Source organism: Rhinoderma darwinii, chromosome 1, assembly GCF_050947455.1.
Source record: "Rhinoderma darwinii isolate aRhiDar2 chromosome 1, aRhiDar2.hap1, whole genome shotgun sequence".
Lineage (NCBI taxonomy): Eukaryota > Metazoa > Chordata > Amphibia > Anura > Rhinodermatidae > Rhinoderma > Rhinoderma darwinii.
In genome coordinates, this window is record NC_134687.1 from 339427143 (window position 1) to 339446187 (window position 19045).

Sequence of the window (19045 nt, forward strand, 5' to 3'; positions counted from 1 at the left end):
TGCGCGCACTGGCCTTTTAAGACCGTGCGCGTGCCCTCCGGAGACAGTCTCGATGTCTGGAAGTGAGTGCCGGCGCCTCACAGGACGACGCTGAACATGTCCATGGCCACGGCCGTCAAGGTTCAAGTCAGAACGACGGGCCGTGGCCATAGACGTTACACGTGTCTACCTCATGCTTATCTGTGTACCGAACTTGGATTGTTACCTGACTTTGTCTATGCGTCATGCTACAACCTGTTGCTGCTTAGTTGTGTACTGAACTTGGTTTGCTTCCTGTACACATCTCTGCCTCATGCTAAAACTTGTTGCCGCTTATCTTTGCACCGAACTTGGACTATTTCCTGACCACATCTCTGCCTCATGCTACAACCTGTTGCCGATTAGGTCTGTAACAAACTAGGATTGTTTTCTGATCATGTCTCTGCCTTAGGGTATGTTCACACGGCCTATTTACGGACGTAATTCGGGCGTTTTTGCCCCGAATTACGTCCGAAAATAGCGCCTCAATAGCGCTGACAAACATCTGCCCATTGAAAGCAATGGGCAGACGTTTGTCTGTTCACACGAGGCGTATATTTACGCGCCGCTGTCAAATGACGGCGCGTAAATAGACGCCCGCGTCAAAGAAGTGACCTGTCACTTCTTTGGCCGTAATTGGAGCCGTTATTCATTGACTCCAATGAATAGCAGCGCTAATTACGGCCGTAATGGATGCGGCGTTCAAGCGCCTGCACATGCCGGTACGGCTGAAATTACGGGAATGTTTTCAGGCTGAAACATCCCCGTAATTTCAGCCGTAACGGACGCCCTCGTGTGAACATACCCTTATGCTACAACCGGTTTCCACTTATCTGTGTATCAAACCTGGACTGTTAGGGTATGTGCACACACACTAATTACGTCCGTAAATGACGGACGTATTTCGGCCGCAAGTACCGGACCGAACACAGTGCAGGGAGCCGGGCTCCTAGCATCATACTTATGTACGATGCTAGGAGTCCCTGCCTCGCTGCAGGACAACTGTCCCGTACTGAAAACATGATTACAGTACGTGACAGTTGTCCTGCAGCGAGGCAGGGACTCCTAGCATCGTACATAAGTATGATGCTAGGAGCCCGGCTCCCTGCAGTGTGTTCGGTCCGGTACTTGCGGCCGAAATACGTCCGTCAATTACGGACGTAATTAGTGTGTGTGCACATACCCTTACTTTACTGCTCTTGCTATTATCACACTCCTACAAGATTGTTTCAGCCACCAAACTCAGGATTTGATACAGGCGTTAACACTAGCCTAGTCCCGGTGGGAAGGTTATGGTGTGCTTGGGCAGAGCAAACACTTTTCCCTACCTAGTGTCAGTCTCCTTGTAGCAAAGGACTAAAGCCAAAGAATTCATTTTACGATGATTACAAGTGATCTGTCCCAGGATGAGCGAAATGTCATGCATCTTCTAACAGCATGGTGCTCTTTGCCGCCTGGACACAGTCATCAGCCTCTTGGGTATTAATAAAATACCAAGGCCCTTTCTTCTTCAACCAAATGCAGCTGAGCTAGGTAGGCCATCATATATATATATATATATATATATATATATATATATATATACACATACATACACTATTCAGAACGCTCAGTTGCCTTTTTTACAGTCATGAAAGTAGCCCTTTTCTTCTGTAGGTCCACTGATAAATTAGGAAAGGGACACAGCCACATTGCTGTCGGTTTTACCTTTAACTCTACTAGCCACCTTAAGTATTAGTTCTCGATCATTGCACTAAAGCTAGCAGGCAGGCCTAGGCAATTGTCCAGTAGATGTCGGTCTGAATGGCACTCTATGGGCCCACCCTACACCATAGGCAGGTGAGTACGACGCTTTTGTAGGCAGTTTTCAACAAAAATCTCAGGTTATTGTCCCTCCACCTTTTCTAGTATGCCTACAATCTTTATTTTGGCAGAGCTGGTTTTCTAGCTCATCGACCTTCTACTCCCATAAATCTGTTTGCTCTACGGACGAAATGGCCAACAATACAGGCATTATCCTGTATTCAATGCCAGAAATACAATCTTCTGCATTAGCCATGTGGCTTCTTAAGGCCTGCATATCCTGCCTTATTAGTGAATTATCAATTTTAACCTCCTCTAGTTTACTAGTAAGAGGAGTTTTGCAGGATGAGATCTCAGCCGATAGCTATTTTATGACCTGTTTCAGCTTACGTTCAGGCTCCTCAGTAGTGGTATCAGACATGCTAGGTGGGGAGATCAAGTGCCATCTTTTATGTTACCAAGGGAATATTCTTGCAGTAGTTCAATTGCCGACTGGTCTTTAATTCGACCCTTGTTGCTCCTCGAATGCTGCCCCCTCCTTCTAGAACATGAGGGAGAGTAGTTGGGGAGCAGCACAACTGATCTGGATTAGAAAATCACAGGTTTCAAGTAGGAGCTACAGAGATGTGGGTCTATTTATCCCACGTTGCAAAGCCCCCCTGAGGGAGTATAGGTTTGTCACCACCACTTTGTTCATAAGATCCTGAGGGTATGTGCACACAAACTCAAAAACGTCTAAAAATACAGAGCTGTTTTCAAGTGAAACACAATTTTTAAGCCACTCGCAATTTTCAGAGCTGTTTTTCTATAGAAAATAAAAACCGGCTCCAAAAACGTCCCAAGAGGTGACATGCACTTTTTTGCAGATGTCTTTGGACAACACGTTAAAAAAAAAAAAAAAAAAAAAAAAAAGGCCCGTCCAAACCGACCGCCATTTTTCCCATTGAAGTCAATGCGCAGATGTTTGGAGGCGACCTGCTTCCGATTTTTCAGGACGTTTATGGCCCGAAGAACAGCTGAGAACACTACGCGTGAACATATCCTCTCTTCTATTCCTGGTATCAGTAAGGGTATCAAAGTTATGATTTTATAGTCTAAATGGTAGTTACTATATTTATTACAACACTAGGATTGTATCCCAAGAAAGAACATAAGTGTATTGTTTTTCTGATTCCAGCTACACAATCTGCAAACTAGCGTTTCTCAACCACCTGAGCTTTATGGCTGACTTGTATATAATGAAAAGACTGAACTCTGCTGTGAACAAGATTCTTTAATATACTTCTTCGCAAAGGCAGAAGTGTGTAGTGTTTTTAAAAACATGAACAAACATTTGGTCTTCTATATAGAAAACCGCAAAATAATCTGTAAAAGGCAATACGGTTACTCACTATTGGTGTTAAGACAATATACTGGCTGCATAGCCAGCTAAATCATTCCATAGAATTGTATGAAGCAAATCACTTACGATCTAAATTCTGCCAAGATCCCCGTACACAAGTTTTCTGCAAAGCACGTTGCTTATACTGTACCTAGTCTACAATGCTTTCAAATGGATTTATGTCACCTCAAATTTTATAATGCATTTACAGTATAAGCCATTTGTAAATTTGAGACACTGCTTCCAATGTTAGAAGGTGTGTATAATTGGCAAAGTGGTTTTCAAAAGAGGGTTTCGAATGTTCTGTTATTCTCTGCTTATTTCACAGCCATTAGCTCGGGAGAAATCTTGCAGTTCTTTCTCCAATACATCTGCGTTTCCATCAGTTTCAGCCACAAGGTCATTGATGCTGAAGTCAGGTACCTAATGAAAATGTTAAAATAAAGTTAGGTTTGACACTATATTAAGCAGAAATAAAATAAAAATCACTGAACAGTTGCGTTGCATGTGGAACTTAGTGGCTTGCCTTGCAAAGCGGTTTAATATGTAATATGAGCATTCTGCAGATGGAGTACATTAGATCATAGCTCCCGTTAAACAAAAAGCAAACACTGTTCAGCTGGTTTATAAATGAGTGCTGGATTTTATTTTCTGCTATATCATTTTTCTACATTCCTAATATTCACAATTCATTTGGACAGTATTGACTAACAGGGCAAATTTACTAATCGAGTCTAAGCTTCAGACTATGTTAACTAACAAGCTTACACTAAGTGTCGGTGGTTCAAGCTGTATGATCAACGTGACACATCTAGCTACTTCGTTACAAGGTTCGGATAGCACTAGGTAATGGTGTGGGTGCATGAGTAGGGGCCCATCCCGATCCAGTAGAGAAAAGTACTATGCACACCAATATGGAGTGATTTATCCAAGCAAATTTTATTTGTAGCCAGTGAGTGCGACGTTTGTCAAAACATTGACCTTCCTCAGCACTTAAGTCAATGCTGGTCCTGTGTGGCTGGCGCTATAAGATTGGCAGGTAACCACTGTGTAGCACCACACACAGCGGTTACCCGCCATTCTTAAAGCCCCAGCCACACAGGACCAGATTTGACTTAAGTGCCTGAGGAAGGTCAATGTTTTGACTGAAACGTCACACTCACTGGCTACAAATAAAATTTGCTTGGATAAATAACTCCATATTGGTGTGCATAACACATCTAGCTACTTCCTTACCCAACCTATTAGTTGACACCAATTACTTGTGCCAAAATGTACGCATGGTGCATCTTAAGCCATGCTAACTTTCCACTCCACTGACAAGTCACACCCTTTTGCCAGTGTCTAAAACCATTAATGGAGTGCACGGCCTGTATGCCAGAGTTGGTGCATTTTCAGCAGTAATGCTACCCAAAGATCTTTATCCCCTCAGATTTGGCCAGTTCACTGACACTAGTAGTATCTGCTCCCTCATACTATGAAATTGTGCACAGAGCCCAATAGCTGTTAATTCCAACAGAAACATTTTTACAACAAAACCTACAACACAAGGAAAGTGGACCAGGTTAATGTAAATCCCAGTATTACTGCATAGTTGTAGCACTTTCAGAGCAGGACTATGACCCTATTCTTTACTCCAGACCACATTGGGCTACACAAACATCTTGGCAGCCAGTCAGCTTCTAACAGCCATTTCAGATGGAAATTCAGGGTGTAGGGTGTTTAAAGCCCAAAATAAAAAGTAACCAGTAACATTAAAGTGTAAACCACAGGTTGCTTTGTGCTCACTGTATTAAGTCAATGTACCTAGTGGAGCTGTAATTTGACAGCCAAGATGTCTAAGAGCCCAATACCTCTGCCATATGCATCAGTTTATCCAAAGGGTTTGTTTTGTTTTTTTCTTTAAATTGTATAGGCCCAAACAAAATCTCCAGAAGCAGTACTTCTAGGGTAGAAACTCTGCATACAGGGAGTCAGTCAGAACCCACGTGGCAATGCAGTCCCAAATTCTACTGTCTTACGTTACCAGACGTACCAGTTTTGGCAATAGAAGCCACAAAACCGGAGTTTAAGGGTACGGACAGCGTAAACATTGCTGATTTGCCACAACGCAATCACTGCGGAAACTCTGCCACATATTACAGACGCAGCAGTGTGGGTGGGAATTCAACAAATCTCATCCCACACTGGAAAAATATGCACATCATTTGACCTGCAGTGCAGTTTCTTCAACCGCAGCATGTCAATTGATGTGTGTTTTCAGCTCTTCCGGTGCAGGTTTTCCCCATTGAATTCAATGGGGTGCTTAAACCCGCAAGCAAAGTGGTGTTGTGACATTTGCAGCAGAAGCAGTGAACACAGTTACCCAGAGTTCCCTGCTTAACCAGTCCAGCCTCCCTGGATGATGTTGCAGGCCATGTGACCACTGCAGCCAATCATAGGCTGCAGTGGTCACATTGCTTGTAGTGTCATCCAAGTAGGCCGGAGCAGTAGTCAGAGGAAGTAAGCATGTGCAATAATTTACACCTGGAAAACACATGATAGTGGTGCAGAATTTCAGACAGCTTTCCCTACGGTTTTAAGGGCGAATACGCTGCAAAGCGTGACACGGCATATCCGCCCTGAATATGCTGTGTGCGTTCCTTCCCTTAACCAGACGTTTGCTATCCTGGTCACTGAGACATAGATGGCCTAAGTGGGTGTCCACAGTAGCTAGGTACTGCTACCACTACGTAGCGCTTGCCTCATTAGAGTGAGGATTTGTCTTACTTCAGGAGCACCATTCATTGAAATTCTCAAATAGAACCAGTGTGCACTACCTAATTTAATATCGGTTTTGTTGATCAGTTCTATGAACACAGGACCTTAACACAGACCAATCAATGCAGGTAGTTTATTAATACAAAAGGTGCACAAAAACAGTATAAAGAGTAGCATTTACACAAAATCAGTGATACAAGTGACAAATTGGCATCAATACCCAAGCGCAAGGCAGAGGCCAATGATAGACAAATCCTCATAACTGCAATGTGGCCCGTTGCAACCATTTCTGTCCCTCACAAGTCAGCACAAGGGGTTGGAAGTGTAATAAACGGTGTAGTATTAGTTAGGGTTTGCCCACTTCATTGACCAAGTGTAAAGTCACTTATGCAAATGAAGAATTTCTCATTCCTTGTTGGCAGAGTCACCCCCATCAACTTGTTGCTCCCCATGTTGGCTATCAGCCAGTTGTGGGTAAAAGGGACCTACCAGCCAATTTAGTGGAGTGTTGTTAACCAAGTAGTCCATCACATCATCCATAGAGTCCTTCATTTTTGTGAACTGGTCCTTACTGGTGGTTAAGAGGCCATCAGACATTTCTCTGAAGGAAGAGGCAGAACGGAAGTTTTGATAGACATCTGCAGCCAAGGCACTAACATTTTGAGCTTTGTTCTGAATGTTCTTTGGAAGTCCTTGAACACTTGTGACCAGGGAGAGACATGTGGTTTGCAGTTGCTGAGTGAGGTGTCGGGCAATATTCAGAGTGCGGGATTCAATTTGCAGTGAAGGGAAAGTAACATATTACACAGAAGTTCAGTGTACCAGATCTGATGTAGCATACATTTTATAGAAGGGACTTACCTCAGTGCTTTCAGTTTCTCCACTATCTTGTCCTGTGCCTTTTGTCCACTCCACCCACTTATTGTAGATTTTCTCCTGTGCATCGTGGATTTTATGATTAGCATCATTCATGTTCTTCCTTGCATATTCAATCTTTAAGAGAACAGGGTAATGTTCATATGAAAGATGTTGTGGGAGAGACTAAGATTACCCACCCTCAATATGGATTAAACAGTAAGCCTGGTATGCATTTACAATACGAGTTCTAGCACCAAAACCCACTGTTCTATACAGTACTCCCTTTTCAGGCAGCTTCACCACCACCTGTACATACTCCTTTTATCAAGAAAATCTATGATGGCTCTAGAACAATTTAGAAGGTGGTACTAGACCTAGTACACAAAATATGGTGCCTCTTGGCTGGTCACCTGCTGAGCATCTTATAAAGGGCTCTTTTGTTGACAGATCTCCTTAAAAGGACAACTAATGTTCAGACATGAATGACACATTGGAAGTCTGGACTGGTGGCAGTCTGAGCACTGAGACCAACAATCACTAAAACGAAGCACAAAAGTGCTCAGCCGCTTAGTTGGTTAGGCTTTTTCAGGAAATCAGTTTAGTGGTGTACGGACTCAATAGAAAGTCTGAGCAACCCCAGCTTGATTCATGCGTAGGGCAGATGTGGCTGACGTGTACCACTGGTTATGGACCTTGCGAGGGTCCCAATAGGAAGGGGGGGGGGGTGGAATGCACTTCTTGGTCATCTGCCTCCCGTCCCCATGCTCTACAAGAAACTCATTTTCTGCACTTCTGCTGCCCTAAAAACTATCCTGCAAACCTGGCTGGGCCCAGACATCTCATCCCTCCATTTATTTTAGAAGAGTTAGGCTGGGTTCACACGAGCACATTAACGTCCGTAATGGACGGATGTATTTCGGCCGGAAGTCCCGGACCGAACTCCGTGCAGGGAGCCGGGCTCCTAGCATCGTAGTTATGTACGATGCTAGGAGTCCCTGCCTCTCTGCAGGACAACTGTCCCATACTGTAATCTTGTTTTCAGTACGGGACAGTAGTTCCACAGAGAGGCAGGGACTCCTAGCGTCGTACATAACTATGATGCTAGGAGCCCGGCTCCCTGCACTGAGTTCGGTCCGGGACTTCCGGCCGAAATACGTCCGTCCATTACGGACGTTAATGTGCTCGTGTGAACCCAGCCTCAGGGTATGCTCGCACGCATAGTAAAAAAACAAAGCTGTTCAAGAGAAAACAGCTCCTGATTCAGACATTTTGTGCCCCTCATGCTTGTCACTGCTTTTTATACGGCCTTTTTGGGAGCTTTTTTTCAATAGTCTTTGGAAAACGGCTCCAAAAACATCCCAAGTAGTGTCCAGCACTTTTTTCGCAGCCGGTTTTTTTTTTACGCGCAAGATGCAGCAAATACGCTCTGTCGGAACAGACCACCATTTTCAAAATCAATGGGCAGATGTTTGGAGGCATTCTGCTTCCGATTTTTCGGGCGTTTACTGCCCGAAAAAAGGCCGTGTGAACATACCCTTAGTCTTATCCCATTATGCATGGATTGGGTAAACGCCTACCTCCAAAAATAGAGTATGTGGTTTCTTTGAGACCTGGCAGCCCACATAATAGGACCTTTACATTGCAAGTTAGATTTGTTATATACACACACAACTACAATTTGTGGAAACTTATACAAAACAGCATTTTTCATGCAGATGCTTTAAGATTAGTAAAGAACAGAAGCAGATTTACTAACCAGGTCCACGGTGTTCTGGAGCTGACCAATGGATTCCTGACTTCTGCACTTCACATCCTTGATTCGGGTCAAAGCTTGTTGATAAGCACGTTTGCGGGCCTTCGCCGAGAGGGATCCCAGACGAACATAATAGCTTGGCTGATCAACGGACAATTCAAAGCCTTCTGTTTTTGTGGCTTCCTTAGCTAAAATTGAGAAATTAGTTATGCCCACATAACAGAACAAGCCACGTTTCACATGAATTTCAGCCTTAGGGTGAACTCACATACTAACTAAAAAGAATATATCTTCATAGCAGACTGCTTGGTTGTCCAGATAAAGACACCTTACTTTTAGAGATGCAGCTTCTAGGTAAAGTAGATTTATAGAAGCTACGCCTCAAAAAAAGAAAGTTTGATATGAGAACTGCCCCAGTGGGTAGGTCTTGATCTAGGAGGCCTCAATAACCTCCAGAGAGGCTCACGTGATGTTACTTACGGATAATTTAACATTTCCCTCCTATGCAAAGGAGTTGTACCTCTGATGAGGTAACTACCAAGTGCGCTGCAGGGACCAAAATTCACATAACCCAAGCTTGGTTTAAAGCAGGTTTCAGCTTACCCAACTCTTCATCTGTTGGCGGCAGGTATTGTTCCAGAAGAGTTTCAGACTTGGTTAGTGCAGCGTCCACACGATTGCTCATAATCTTTACTACACTGCTACCCAGAACAGTGTTAATGCTGCCGTTCACAACAGACTTGGTCATCGCCACACTATCCTGCACAGCCACCTTAGTTTTATCAACTACTCCTGTGAAACCCTGAATCACAGCATCTTTGGCACCAACAACTGCTTCTGAGGCGTTCGCTACAACCTAGGAAAGGGAACAAATACAATTTATACATTTTAGATTCATGCACACCAAATCAACTCCCACCCATCAATTGATACTGCAGTTTTGCAATCTAGGTTAGTTGTAATTACATTTATAAGGGACCATAGAATTATTCTAAGGGTATGTGCACACACAAAATAAGGAACGTCTGAAGATACGGAGCGGTTTAGAGAGAAACCAGCCTCTGATTCTCAGGCGTTACGCAGCTGAAAATGAAGCTTCTTTTAAGGAGTTTTTCATAATGTTCAATGGAAAATCAGTGGCAAAACAAGCACTTTTGTACAGAGTGTCTATTTATGCTCTGTCTTTTAACAGCAGCATAATGTCAACCCGTATGAACTAAATGCTGTTTTTCCCATGGATTTCAGTGGGCAGATGTTAGTAGACGTTCAGCTTCCCTTTTTTCAAAGGCGTAAACGCCCAGAAATACACCTGAACACTGCGTGTGAACATACCCCAATAGTTACCTTGTCAGTTAGCTGATAGAGAATAGGCAGCTTCTCTTCAATCTTATCCAGTCCAACGCAGGCAATGGTATTAGCCATAGCAACTGAGGGAGGAGAAAGCATGTAAATATTCTCAGCGTCATTCGTACGTCTTTACCAGGAACTTGGCTAGCTTGTTAATACAGGGACAGTTAGCCAACATGACATCTAACCCACTTCCAATGCTAGGATGGAATGAACTGCAGATCTCCTGGCAGAAGCTTCTCATGCCGTCTCTGCTTCACACTATGGTTGGATTCACACAAGCAGGTTACGTCCGTATAGGACGGAACGTATTTCGGCCGCAAGTCCCATACTGAACACACTGCAGGGAGCCGGGCTCCTAGCATCATAGTTATGTACTACGCTAGGAGTCCCTGCCTTGCTGCAGGACAACGGTCCCGTACTGTAATCATGTTTTCAGTACGGGACAGTAGTTCCACAGAGAGGCAGGGACTCCTAGCGTCGTACAAAACTATGATGCTAGGAGCCTGGCTCCCTGCAGTGTGTTCGGTCCGGGACTTGCGGCCGAAACACGTTCCGTCCTATACGGACCGAACAAGCTTGTGTGAATCCAGCCATAGTGTGAAGCACACATTGCCTTGCTCACCCCCTTCTATTTCTAGACCACCTTAAAAGAACATTCACAAGAAGATTATGGCATACCCATAGAATTGAACAGAACCACACATGCAAACCATCATTTCAATACAGAGTAATGCCTAACCCCGAACAGCTAAACGATAAGTTACTCCCTTTCATTGGTAAAGAATTGCACTTTATACGTAAACATACTTTGAGGCTCAAGTTTCTGGAGGATTGGCATGGCACTGGTCACAGCCACAGACGTGATAGTCCTCACGCTTTTCTCTGCGACATCACATACAGACTTCAAGTACGGATGGTTGTCTCTGGTGTTCACGTAGACAGAAGACACCATATCATAGGTAGAGCTCACCAATGGGAGGTTTATCAGCCTTACCACCACATTCTAAGGTACAAAGAGCAGAACACGCTGAAATACAATGGAAGGCCAGGACTCGAAACATGATGCCTGTGAATAGTCCCTAATAAAGCACAGAAACCTCGTAGTCATATTCCAAGATTAGAGGAGTCGTTTTATAAAGCAGAACCCACAGAGGGTTAACAGGAACACATTGATAGCCGGTCCTTTGGATAGGGCACCAGTATGGGGGGGGGGCTCTTACAGCAAACACTGGCAACCAATATAATGAGAGGGGACGCCACAAGCATTAAAGGGACAGCAGTGCTCGCTGGAGCAATCTGATCAGCTGGGTCCCGGGGGTATTCCAGATACATCTTGGGAGGCTCTCAGAACCAGACAACAGTAAAGCCCAACCTGAAACCACCACCACCAGTAGATTACTAATAGTAACTATGGAAGTTGTGTGTTTCCACTGCTACATATGTACTCCACTCAGCTGAGAATACTTACTGGTACATATTACTATCTGATTGAATAAACGTAAAGAAGTTTAGACCATAAACAATAAGCGGTTATAGACAAATCAATATAAAGATCGCATGCGTTTCCTATGACGGATCTGTAGCACAATTCACACTATAAATATGTGCACTGCATTGACAAGACTCCCAGCCATAGTATACATCTATTAGTAACAGGGTGGAGATGCCAATAGCAGTTTCTTCCTTCCACCATACATAACACTTAATAGTTACCTGTTGCTGCTGCTCCACCATTTCAGCCATATTGCTAGGTAAAACCCTATAGAAAGCAAGAAGCACAGTCAAACACAAGAACTGACAACAACCTCAAGACGCCGACCAAACAAGCACACAAGTAATGACATCCACCTTGCGCCTCCACAGCCGTACCGCACAGCAAACTACGAGCAGGAAAGAACGAATGAGGGAGCTCAGGGAGTCTGCGTATTTATAGGCGGATGGCCACGCCCACCTGCCTAGGCGCCGTTACCTAGAATCTTCCCGTCAGTCAGCTGACTGGTGAGACGGCGCGGTGACGTCATGCAGTCTGCTCTCCTGAGTGCTGGAAGTGTGGCGGCGCGCGACAGGCAGGGGTCCAGGGTATGAGGGAGTGCGTGTGTGGAAAGAGCATAAGTCAGCGGCACATTGTGATTTCTACACTGTATGTCCATGGCAATAGAGCAGTTCATGTATTGTTCCAGTACAGGCTAGATAATAAGAGATGAAGCTGTTGAGGAGGGATTAGCTTTTATATTAGTTGCTCTATAGCAGAGGTCTCCTGTGCTGGAGAGCCGCAGGTTCAAAGCAGCTCAGCAGCTGCAGCTCAAATTTCATCCACTTTTCAGTCAATAGAAACTCTAGAAAAGAAAAACCGGCATTGTGGATCCAGTGTTAAAAAGTGCCCTTCAAATGAACTAAAAAGCGTATTCTCGGGGCGAATTGAGGAACATTTGGCGTGACGCTGAGGAGCTGCGATGGATATTATCTCTACTCGTATGAGTATAAATCCCCTTAGTAAAGATTAGCCTCTTATTACATTTCTCTGTAAAATGAAGCTTTGAATTTGTGTTTAGCTTGTAAATATAAAATGTTATAGAACTCGGCTTCTCTTTCTACTTCACTAAGCAGTACACGGTGGCGCCGGGGCCTCACCACCCGTAGTCGAAGCCCATGCCACAATACAAAATACTGCTCAATGTAACGCTGTCTTCTGCAGAACATTAACCCCTTAACGCCCTGTGACCTACTAGTACGTCACGGGCGATGGCCTGTTAACGTGAACTGACATAATCGTACGTCATAGCGTTAACAGTTTTAAAGCAATGATAGCTTAACGCTATCACTGCTTCTAGCCCAGGACCGGAGCTAGCCTGATCCAGCCAATTAACCTCTTAGATGCATTGCTGCATCTATGGTGTTTACAAGCAGATCGGAACCCCGCAATGCAATCGCGGGGTTTCCGATGACTGCTCTGGCAGACCGGAGGCCTAACAATGGCCTCCAGTCTGCCAAGTACGAAAGCCTGTTAGGTCCCGCCCAGAAGGCTTCCCGCCGCATGAGGAAGATAGCGCAGGCTCAGGAGGTGAGCCGTCAACATCAGCCGCTGGTGTCAGCTGTATATTACAGCTGACACTGTGCTGTAACGGCAGGGAATGGAGATAGCTGCGATTCCTGCCAATAACTCCTTAGACCTTAGTGGTTTGTAGCGATTGGCATCGACACGATGTGATCGTGAGGTTGCCGATCGTTGCTATGGCAACCGGAGGCCTAACAATGGTCTGGTCTGGTGGCTGGTCTGCCACGTAAGATAGACTATTAGGCCCCGCCCAGAGAAGGGACCTAATAGGCTTACTGTCAGTGAATGACTGATAGCTCTAATGCATTGCACTACGTGGGTAGAGCAATGTTTTAGAGTAAAGATCAGAGATGCAGGGCTTCTTTGGACGCCGCAAAAGCTTTTGACTCCATCGAATGGGTATATCTGTTGGAAACTTGGAGAGGTTTGGGTTTGGACCACAGTTCCTTAGATGGATTTCGATCCTATATAAAGCACCGAGGGCACAAATTCTGGTGAATGGTATACTGTCCCCATATTTCCGGTTACAGAGGGGTACTCGGCAGGGGTGCCCCCTCTCCCCATTGCTGTTCGCTCTTGCTATAGAACCCTTAGCTTTACATATACACCAACATACTGGATATAAGGGGATTAGTCTTGGGGGTAGGGAGAATAGGATTGGCCTGTATGCAGATGACATGGTTCTTTTTATGTCCCAACCGAGGGTAACGCTGCCCCTGGCAATCACTACTTTGGAAATCTTTGGGGAGTTTTCTGGCCTTTACGTCAACTGGACCAAGTCTTTTTTTATGCCATTGCAGGGGGCGGGATGGCCGGACGTGTTGCACGGCTTAAGGGTGGTCTCATTTAAATACCTAGGAATTGTTATAAATCGAGAGCATGGGAATGATCATGCCAGCAATGTCTTGCCATTGTTACAATATATAAAGGCTAAATTTCGGATATGGAGCACTCTTCCCCTAGCAGTGACGGGCAGAATAAATCTAATTAAAATGGTAATTCTTCCTAAATGTCTCTATATCCTCGAACATGCAGCGACGCCAGTATTCAAAACGTTTTTCAAACAGATACATGCCATATTTCCAGGGTTTATATGGGGTTCCAACAGATCGAAGCTCAGTCTCGCTACCCTGCAGCGTCCCAAAACATTAGGTGGGGCAGCTTTGCCAGATCTTTACCTTTATTATCTAGCGGGGCAACTAAGATATCTGAAAATCTGGGTCGCCAATATGGCCTTGCCAGATAGGGAACACTACCTGGCGTTCCATATGCATATGTCCACTCTGTGGCCGGTTTTGGAAGGGTCCCTGATCGAAATTAAAAATGTATTGCCAATTCATAGGGTGGCATCTCAGGTGTGGAGGGCTGCGAGGAGCATATACAGTCACTCGGGAGTGCAAATTGACATGCCATTATGGTCTAACCCCCTCCTCCCCCAGATATCAGAGGAACTGGCTCCACAATTTTGGATTCAACACGGGATATGTACTATAGGGGACATGTATACGGATAATATCCTCAAATCGTTTTCACAGGTGCAGTCGGAGTTTGCAATACCCAGGACTGCTTTTTACAGATATCTACAACTGCGCCATGCTCTTAATGCCCAATTCCTCCCCACTGACACGGCATTCACTCGGCTTCCTCTGATAGAAGTTTTTAGGTCCCAAGGCCCCAGAGGTCTGATATCAGCTATATATACATCTCTCATCACAGCCAAAGTAGCTAGTACACCCCTGATGATCAAGGATAAATGGACTGCGAGGATACCTGACCTTGCGGAAGAGGACTGGGATGAGATCCTATTCTCTCCATTATACGTGTCGCCAGCTGCCAACAACAGGATGATACAGCTGTTCATAGTCTATCAAAGCTACTTGACACCTGTTAGAATGCATAAAATGGGTAGATACCCGAGCACAGAATGTCACAGATGCCGGCACCCTAGATCAGACTTTTGGCATATGATCTGGGACTGCCCGGTCATCTCCTCTTTTTGGAAGGAGGTGGTAGGAGTTGCTGCGGACATCCTGCATATCCCGGTCCCAGTAAGCCCACAAGTGTGTATATTTGGTCTCCTACAGTACGAACAGTGGCCCCGTTATTTGAAAATATTCCTACGGGAAATACTGTTTATGGCGCGAAAGGCTATTGCTTTAAGGTGGATGGACCCTCGTCCTCCCACGGTGGCAGGGTGGAAAGCACTGGTGAATTCTGTTATCCCGTATGAGAGAATAATGTATAGACAGAGGGGTTGCATTGATAAATTTCATGGGATATGGGAAGCTTGGTGTGATTCTGCGATGACACAGTATACTCCGCATAGGTATAGCGACCTTCGTAGATCACTGACACATGTCTGAACATCTGGGGTGGCGGACCTAAATCAGTTATGCAAATTGTTCTCATTTGTCTTGGCTACTGTTTTCCAATATAGCTGCTTTGTAATTCTGATGGATTCTAGACTCATGTTAACTGTCTGATTGCATGTATGCACTTCTCCTTATCTGTAAAGTTGGATTGTTAAAGATTCTCATCCATGTCTGCATTGTATACTGTATTATGTGTATGGATTGATTGCATTTGTACTACGTTTCTTCAATAAAACGAGTTTAAAAAAAGATCAGAGATGCAGGACATCAAATCCCCTAGTGTGACAAAAAAAAGAAGTTAATAAAAAGTTGCAAAAAAGTGTGTAAAAGTTTCAAGTTAATAAAAACACTTGCACCATCCACTGGGCATTATTTACTAATGAAAAAACACGTGTGGCGGCAAAATGCTCACTACACCCCTTAACCCCTTAATGACCGCCCACCGTCTTTTGACGTCAGGCGGTGCATGTACTCAGTCTACAGCGACGCCTTTTGGCGTCGCTGTAGTAGAGGGGGTTTATCGGCACCCTGGTGACATCTGCACTAAAAACCGGCTGTAAGTAACAGGTCCGGTTCTTAGTGCAGCCATTAGGACCTGCCGATTTCGTCGTAACAGCACGTGACCGCTGTGACAGCCAATCACAGCGGTCACATGCTGTTACTGCGTACAGAGCCGCCGGGAGTGTCTAAATGACAGCTCCTGCTCTAAGAACGAGCTGTTGCTAGCAGCTCTGTTCTTAGAGCAGTGATCAGGAGCCAATAGTATTGGTTCCTGATCTTTTGTGATCACTATGAGATCCAATCATAGTGATCACTACTGTAAAATAAAAGTAAAAACATGTATCTGTTTCTCCTCACTGTTCTAGCTGTGGAGAGAAACAGATACAAGTGTGTCAGTGTCCCCACACAAAATCACTTGTCCCTTACACAGTTTATTAAAAAAAAAAAACATTTTTTTCAGTATTTTATAGTATATACATATATATATATATATATAAATATATTTACTGTATATACTAAGAATCGTACTATAAACTACTTTCTTTTTAGGGTACGCTGTTAGACGGCGTGTACGCTGTTAGGCCTCATGCACACGACCGTAGCCGTGTGCACGGCCGTGATTTTCGGGTTGGCCGGCTGCGGACTGTCCGCCGCAGGCCGCCCGCAAATCGCGGGACATGCACATGGCCGCCACCATTGTTTTCAATGAGCCCGGACCGCAGAACAGGGCCGTAATAAGACATGCCCGTTCTTTCTGCGGTCCGGGCTCCCGGGCCGTGCAAGGACCGCAAAAACTACGGTCATGTGCATGGCCCCATAGAAAAGAATGGGGCCGCAATTCTCCCGTGGATTTTCGGGGGAATTGCGGCCGAAAAAACACGTTCGTGTGCATGGGGCCTTAGACGGCGTAGGGTGCTGTTCTGGGCTTGGGTTTACGGTTTGTGTTAGGCGTAGGGTTTAGGTTTGAAAAAAAAAAAACTAAAAAAAAAAAGAAAAAAGTTTCATTCTTTTAGTGTTCTTAGTTGATTAGGCTTCATGCACACGACCGTAATTACGAGCACGGCCGGCCGCGGGCAGCCGGCCGCTTTTGCGAGCCGTGCTGTCATTATAAAGTATAGCAGCACGGCCCGTAAAATAGAAAAATAGAACATGTTCTATTTTTTTAACGGCACGGGCACCTTCCCGTGAGAAAACGGGAAGGTACCCGTGGGTAACAGAAGTCTATGAGCCCGTTATTGCAGGTCGTAATTACGACCCGCAATAACGGGTGTTTTTACGGTCGTGTGCATGAGGCCTTAGTTGATAAAAAAAATAAATTAAACTGCTAGTTCCATTTATTATTTGCGGTTTAGACTGTATTATCATTATGGCTGCCAGAAGATACAGCGTTGAGGAAGCCTATCAGATGCTATGCTCAGATACGGATTCTGCATCTGAAGTTGAGCTTTTAGGGTATGTGCACACGTAGTGACCAAAAACGTCTGAAAATCAGGGTCTGTTTTCCCTTGAAAACAGCTCCGTATTTTCAGACATTTTTTGAGCAACTCACGGTTTTCGCTGCGTTTTCGCTGCGTTTTTTACGTCCGTTTTTGGAGCTGTTTTCATTGGAGTCTATGAGAAAACGGCTCCAAAAACGTCCAAAGAAGTGTCCTGCACTTCTTTTGACGAGGCTGTATTTTTACGCGTCGTCGTTTGACAGCTGTCAAACGACGACGCGTAAATGACAGGTTGTCTGCACAGTACGTCGGCAAAAAGATTCAAATGAATGGGCAGATGTTTGCCGACGTATTGTAGCCCTATTTTCAGACGTAAAACGAGGCATAATACGCCTCGTTTACGTCTGAAAATAGGTCGTGTGAACCCAGCCTTACTTGAAAGCGACAGCGAAAGTGTCGCTTCAAGGGATTCAAGTTGCGATGCAGAACGCATTTGTCCTGTACAAAAAATCAGGGTGACATTCTTTGAATTTCAGGAGAAAGTGATTGAAGATCTCCTATTTCAATCTGCAGACCGGAGAGTAGTCCATGAGTCAGAGGATGTACACCGACTTGTTGAAAAACATTTTTTACACCCCATCCCTTCAACATCTAACCAAAAATACCCCAAAAAACGGTGTCGGGTCTGCAGCAAACGAGGACAGCGAAGTGAGTCACGATATTATTGTTCCTCTTGTCCTTCCAACCCTGGTCTATGCATAAGTCCCTGTTTTGTCCTTATCAATACACTATGGGCTTTATTACAGTTTTGTTCCGGTTTTTGGTGGACCTCTTACACCCGACAATACTTCTAGAAATAGCGACATTAATTTGGGGAGTAGTGGTCCTTTACTGTATCTATACATACGGTGTGGGACACTGCCCCTTTATATATTCTACAGGTGATTGGTTGTTTTGTGCACATGGCGGTTCCTACCTTGCCGGGCAGGGGCTTGTTATGGTGTACCGCGTCACTTGGCACATTCGTCCCTTATATAGGGATTGATGGAGCTAAAGAGACGTTGTATGACCAGTCACTTTGAATAATAAAGTCATTACAGCCCTACAAATTTTCTTTCATCCTGTGAACATGCTCTAGTTTTCCACATAGCTGGATACATTCTTCCTCCTTTTTTTTGGATATATTGCCTTTTTCCGCCAACAGTTTAATACATTTTCCCACTCTAACTTACTATATATCAGAGCGGGTTGATATACATAATGTCTATGGACTGACATGATTTCAGGACAGCTGCTTTCTTAGCACGACATAGTCATAGGGTGTAGAAACTGTTAGGGACATCTATTTCTCAATCTAGAAAAGTAGAATCCTCCCATTTTCAAAGCAAAATGTGTGTCCTGAAAGCCTCCGGGTGCTCCCTTCCTTTTGGGTCCTGCCGTGTGTCCAGGAAACACATTAGGGCCACAATGGGGATATTTTTGAACACAGGAGAAACAGGGTGATACATTTTCTGGTGCATTTCCTTATTCTCATGTCCTCTGCACAAGAAATCTGACCTTAAAATGACACATTTGTGAAAAAAAGTGAAATAAAATTTTCTTTCCACCTGCTTTGCATTAATTCCTGCGAAAACTGTGGGGTCAAAATACTTAGTACACACCTAGATGAATACCTTAAGCGGTCTAGTTTTCAAAATGGGGTCATTTATGGGGAGTTTCTATCTTTTTGGCAGCTCTGTGCCTCTATAAATGTGTAAT

At 44.5% G+C, this 19045-nt stretch overlaps 2 protein-coding genes across 2 annotated transcripts; both read right to left on the minus strand.

Moving 5' to 3' along the window:
- Positions 1–6775: 6775 nt before the first annotated feature.
- Positions 6776–9455, minus strand: LOC142750974 (perilipin-2-like). The gene is made up of 3 exons (XM_075859975.1): positions 9177–9455; positions 8577–8761; positions 6776–6955 (listed from the first exon to the last, which is right to left on the minus strand). Exons 1-3 carry the CDS (start codon positions 9319–9321, stop codon positions 6776–6778), a joined length of 510 nt encoding a protein of 169 aa, XP_075716090.1. The 5' UTR covers positions 9322–9455.
- Positions 9456–9481: 26 nt separating this feature from the next.
- On the minus strand, positions 9482–11862 carry LOC142751062 (perilipin-2-like). The gene is made up of 4 exons (XM_075860070.1): positions 11637–11862; positions 10731–10926; positions 9918–10000; positions 9482–9520 (listed from the first exon to the last, which is right to left on the minus strand). Exons 1-4 carry the CDS (start codon positions 11664–11666, stop codon positions 9482–9484), a joined length of 348 nt encoding a protein of 115 aa, XP_075716185.1. The 5' UTR covers positions 11667–11862.
- Between the last annotated feature and the right edge of the window lie 7183 nt (positions 11863–19045).

Coding starts and splice junctions, on each gene's coding strand:
- LOC142751062 (XM_075860070.1), bottom strand. CDS start 11,666: ATGGCTGAAATGGTGGAGCAGCAGCAACAG. Junction 10,927..11,636: donor TGGTGGAGCAGCAGCAACAG/GTAACTATTAAG, acceptor TTTGTACCTTAG/AATGTGGTGGTAAGGCTGAT. Junction 10,001..10,730: donor CCAGAAACTTGAGCCTCAAA/GTATGTTTACGT, acceptor CTCCTCCCTCAG/TTGCTATGGCTAATACCATT.
- LOC142750974 (XM_075859975.1), bottom strand. CDS start 9,321: ATGACCAAGTCTGTTGTGAACGGCAGCATTAACACTGTTCTGGGTAGC. Junction 8,762..9,176: donor GCCAACAGATGAAGAGTTGG/GTAAGCTGAAAC, acceptor TCTCAATTTTAG/CTAAGGAAGCCACAAAAACA. Junction 6,956..8,576: donor TCCAGAACACCGTGGACCTG/GTTAGTAAATCT, acceptor GTTCTCTTAAAG/ATTGAATATGCAAGGAAGAA.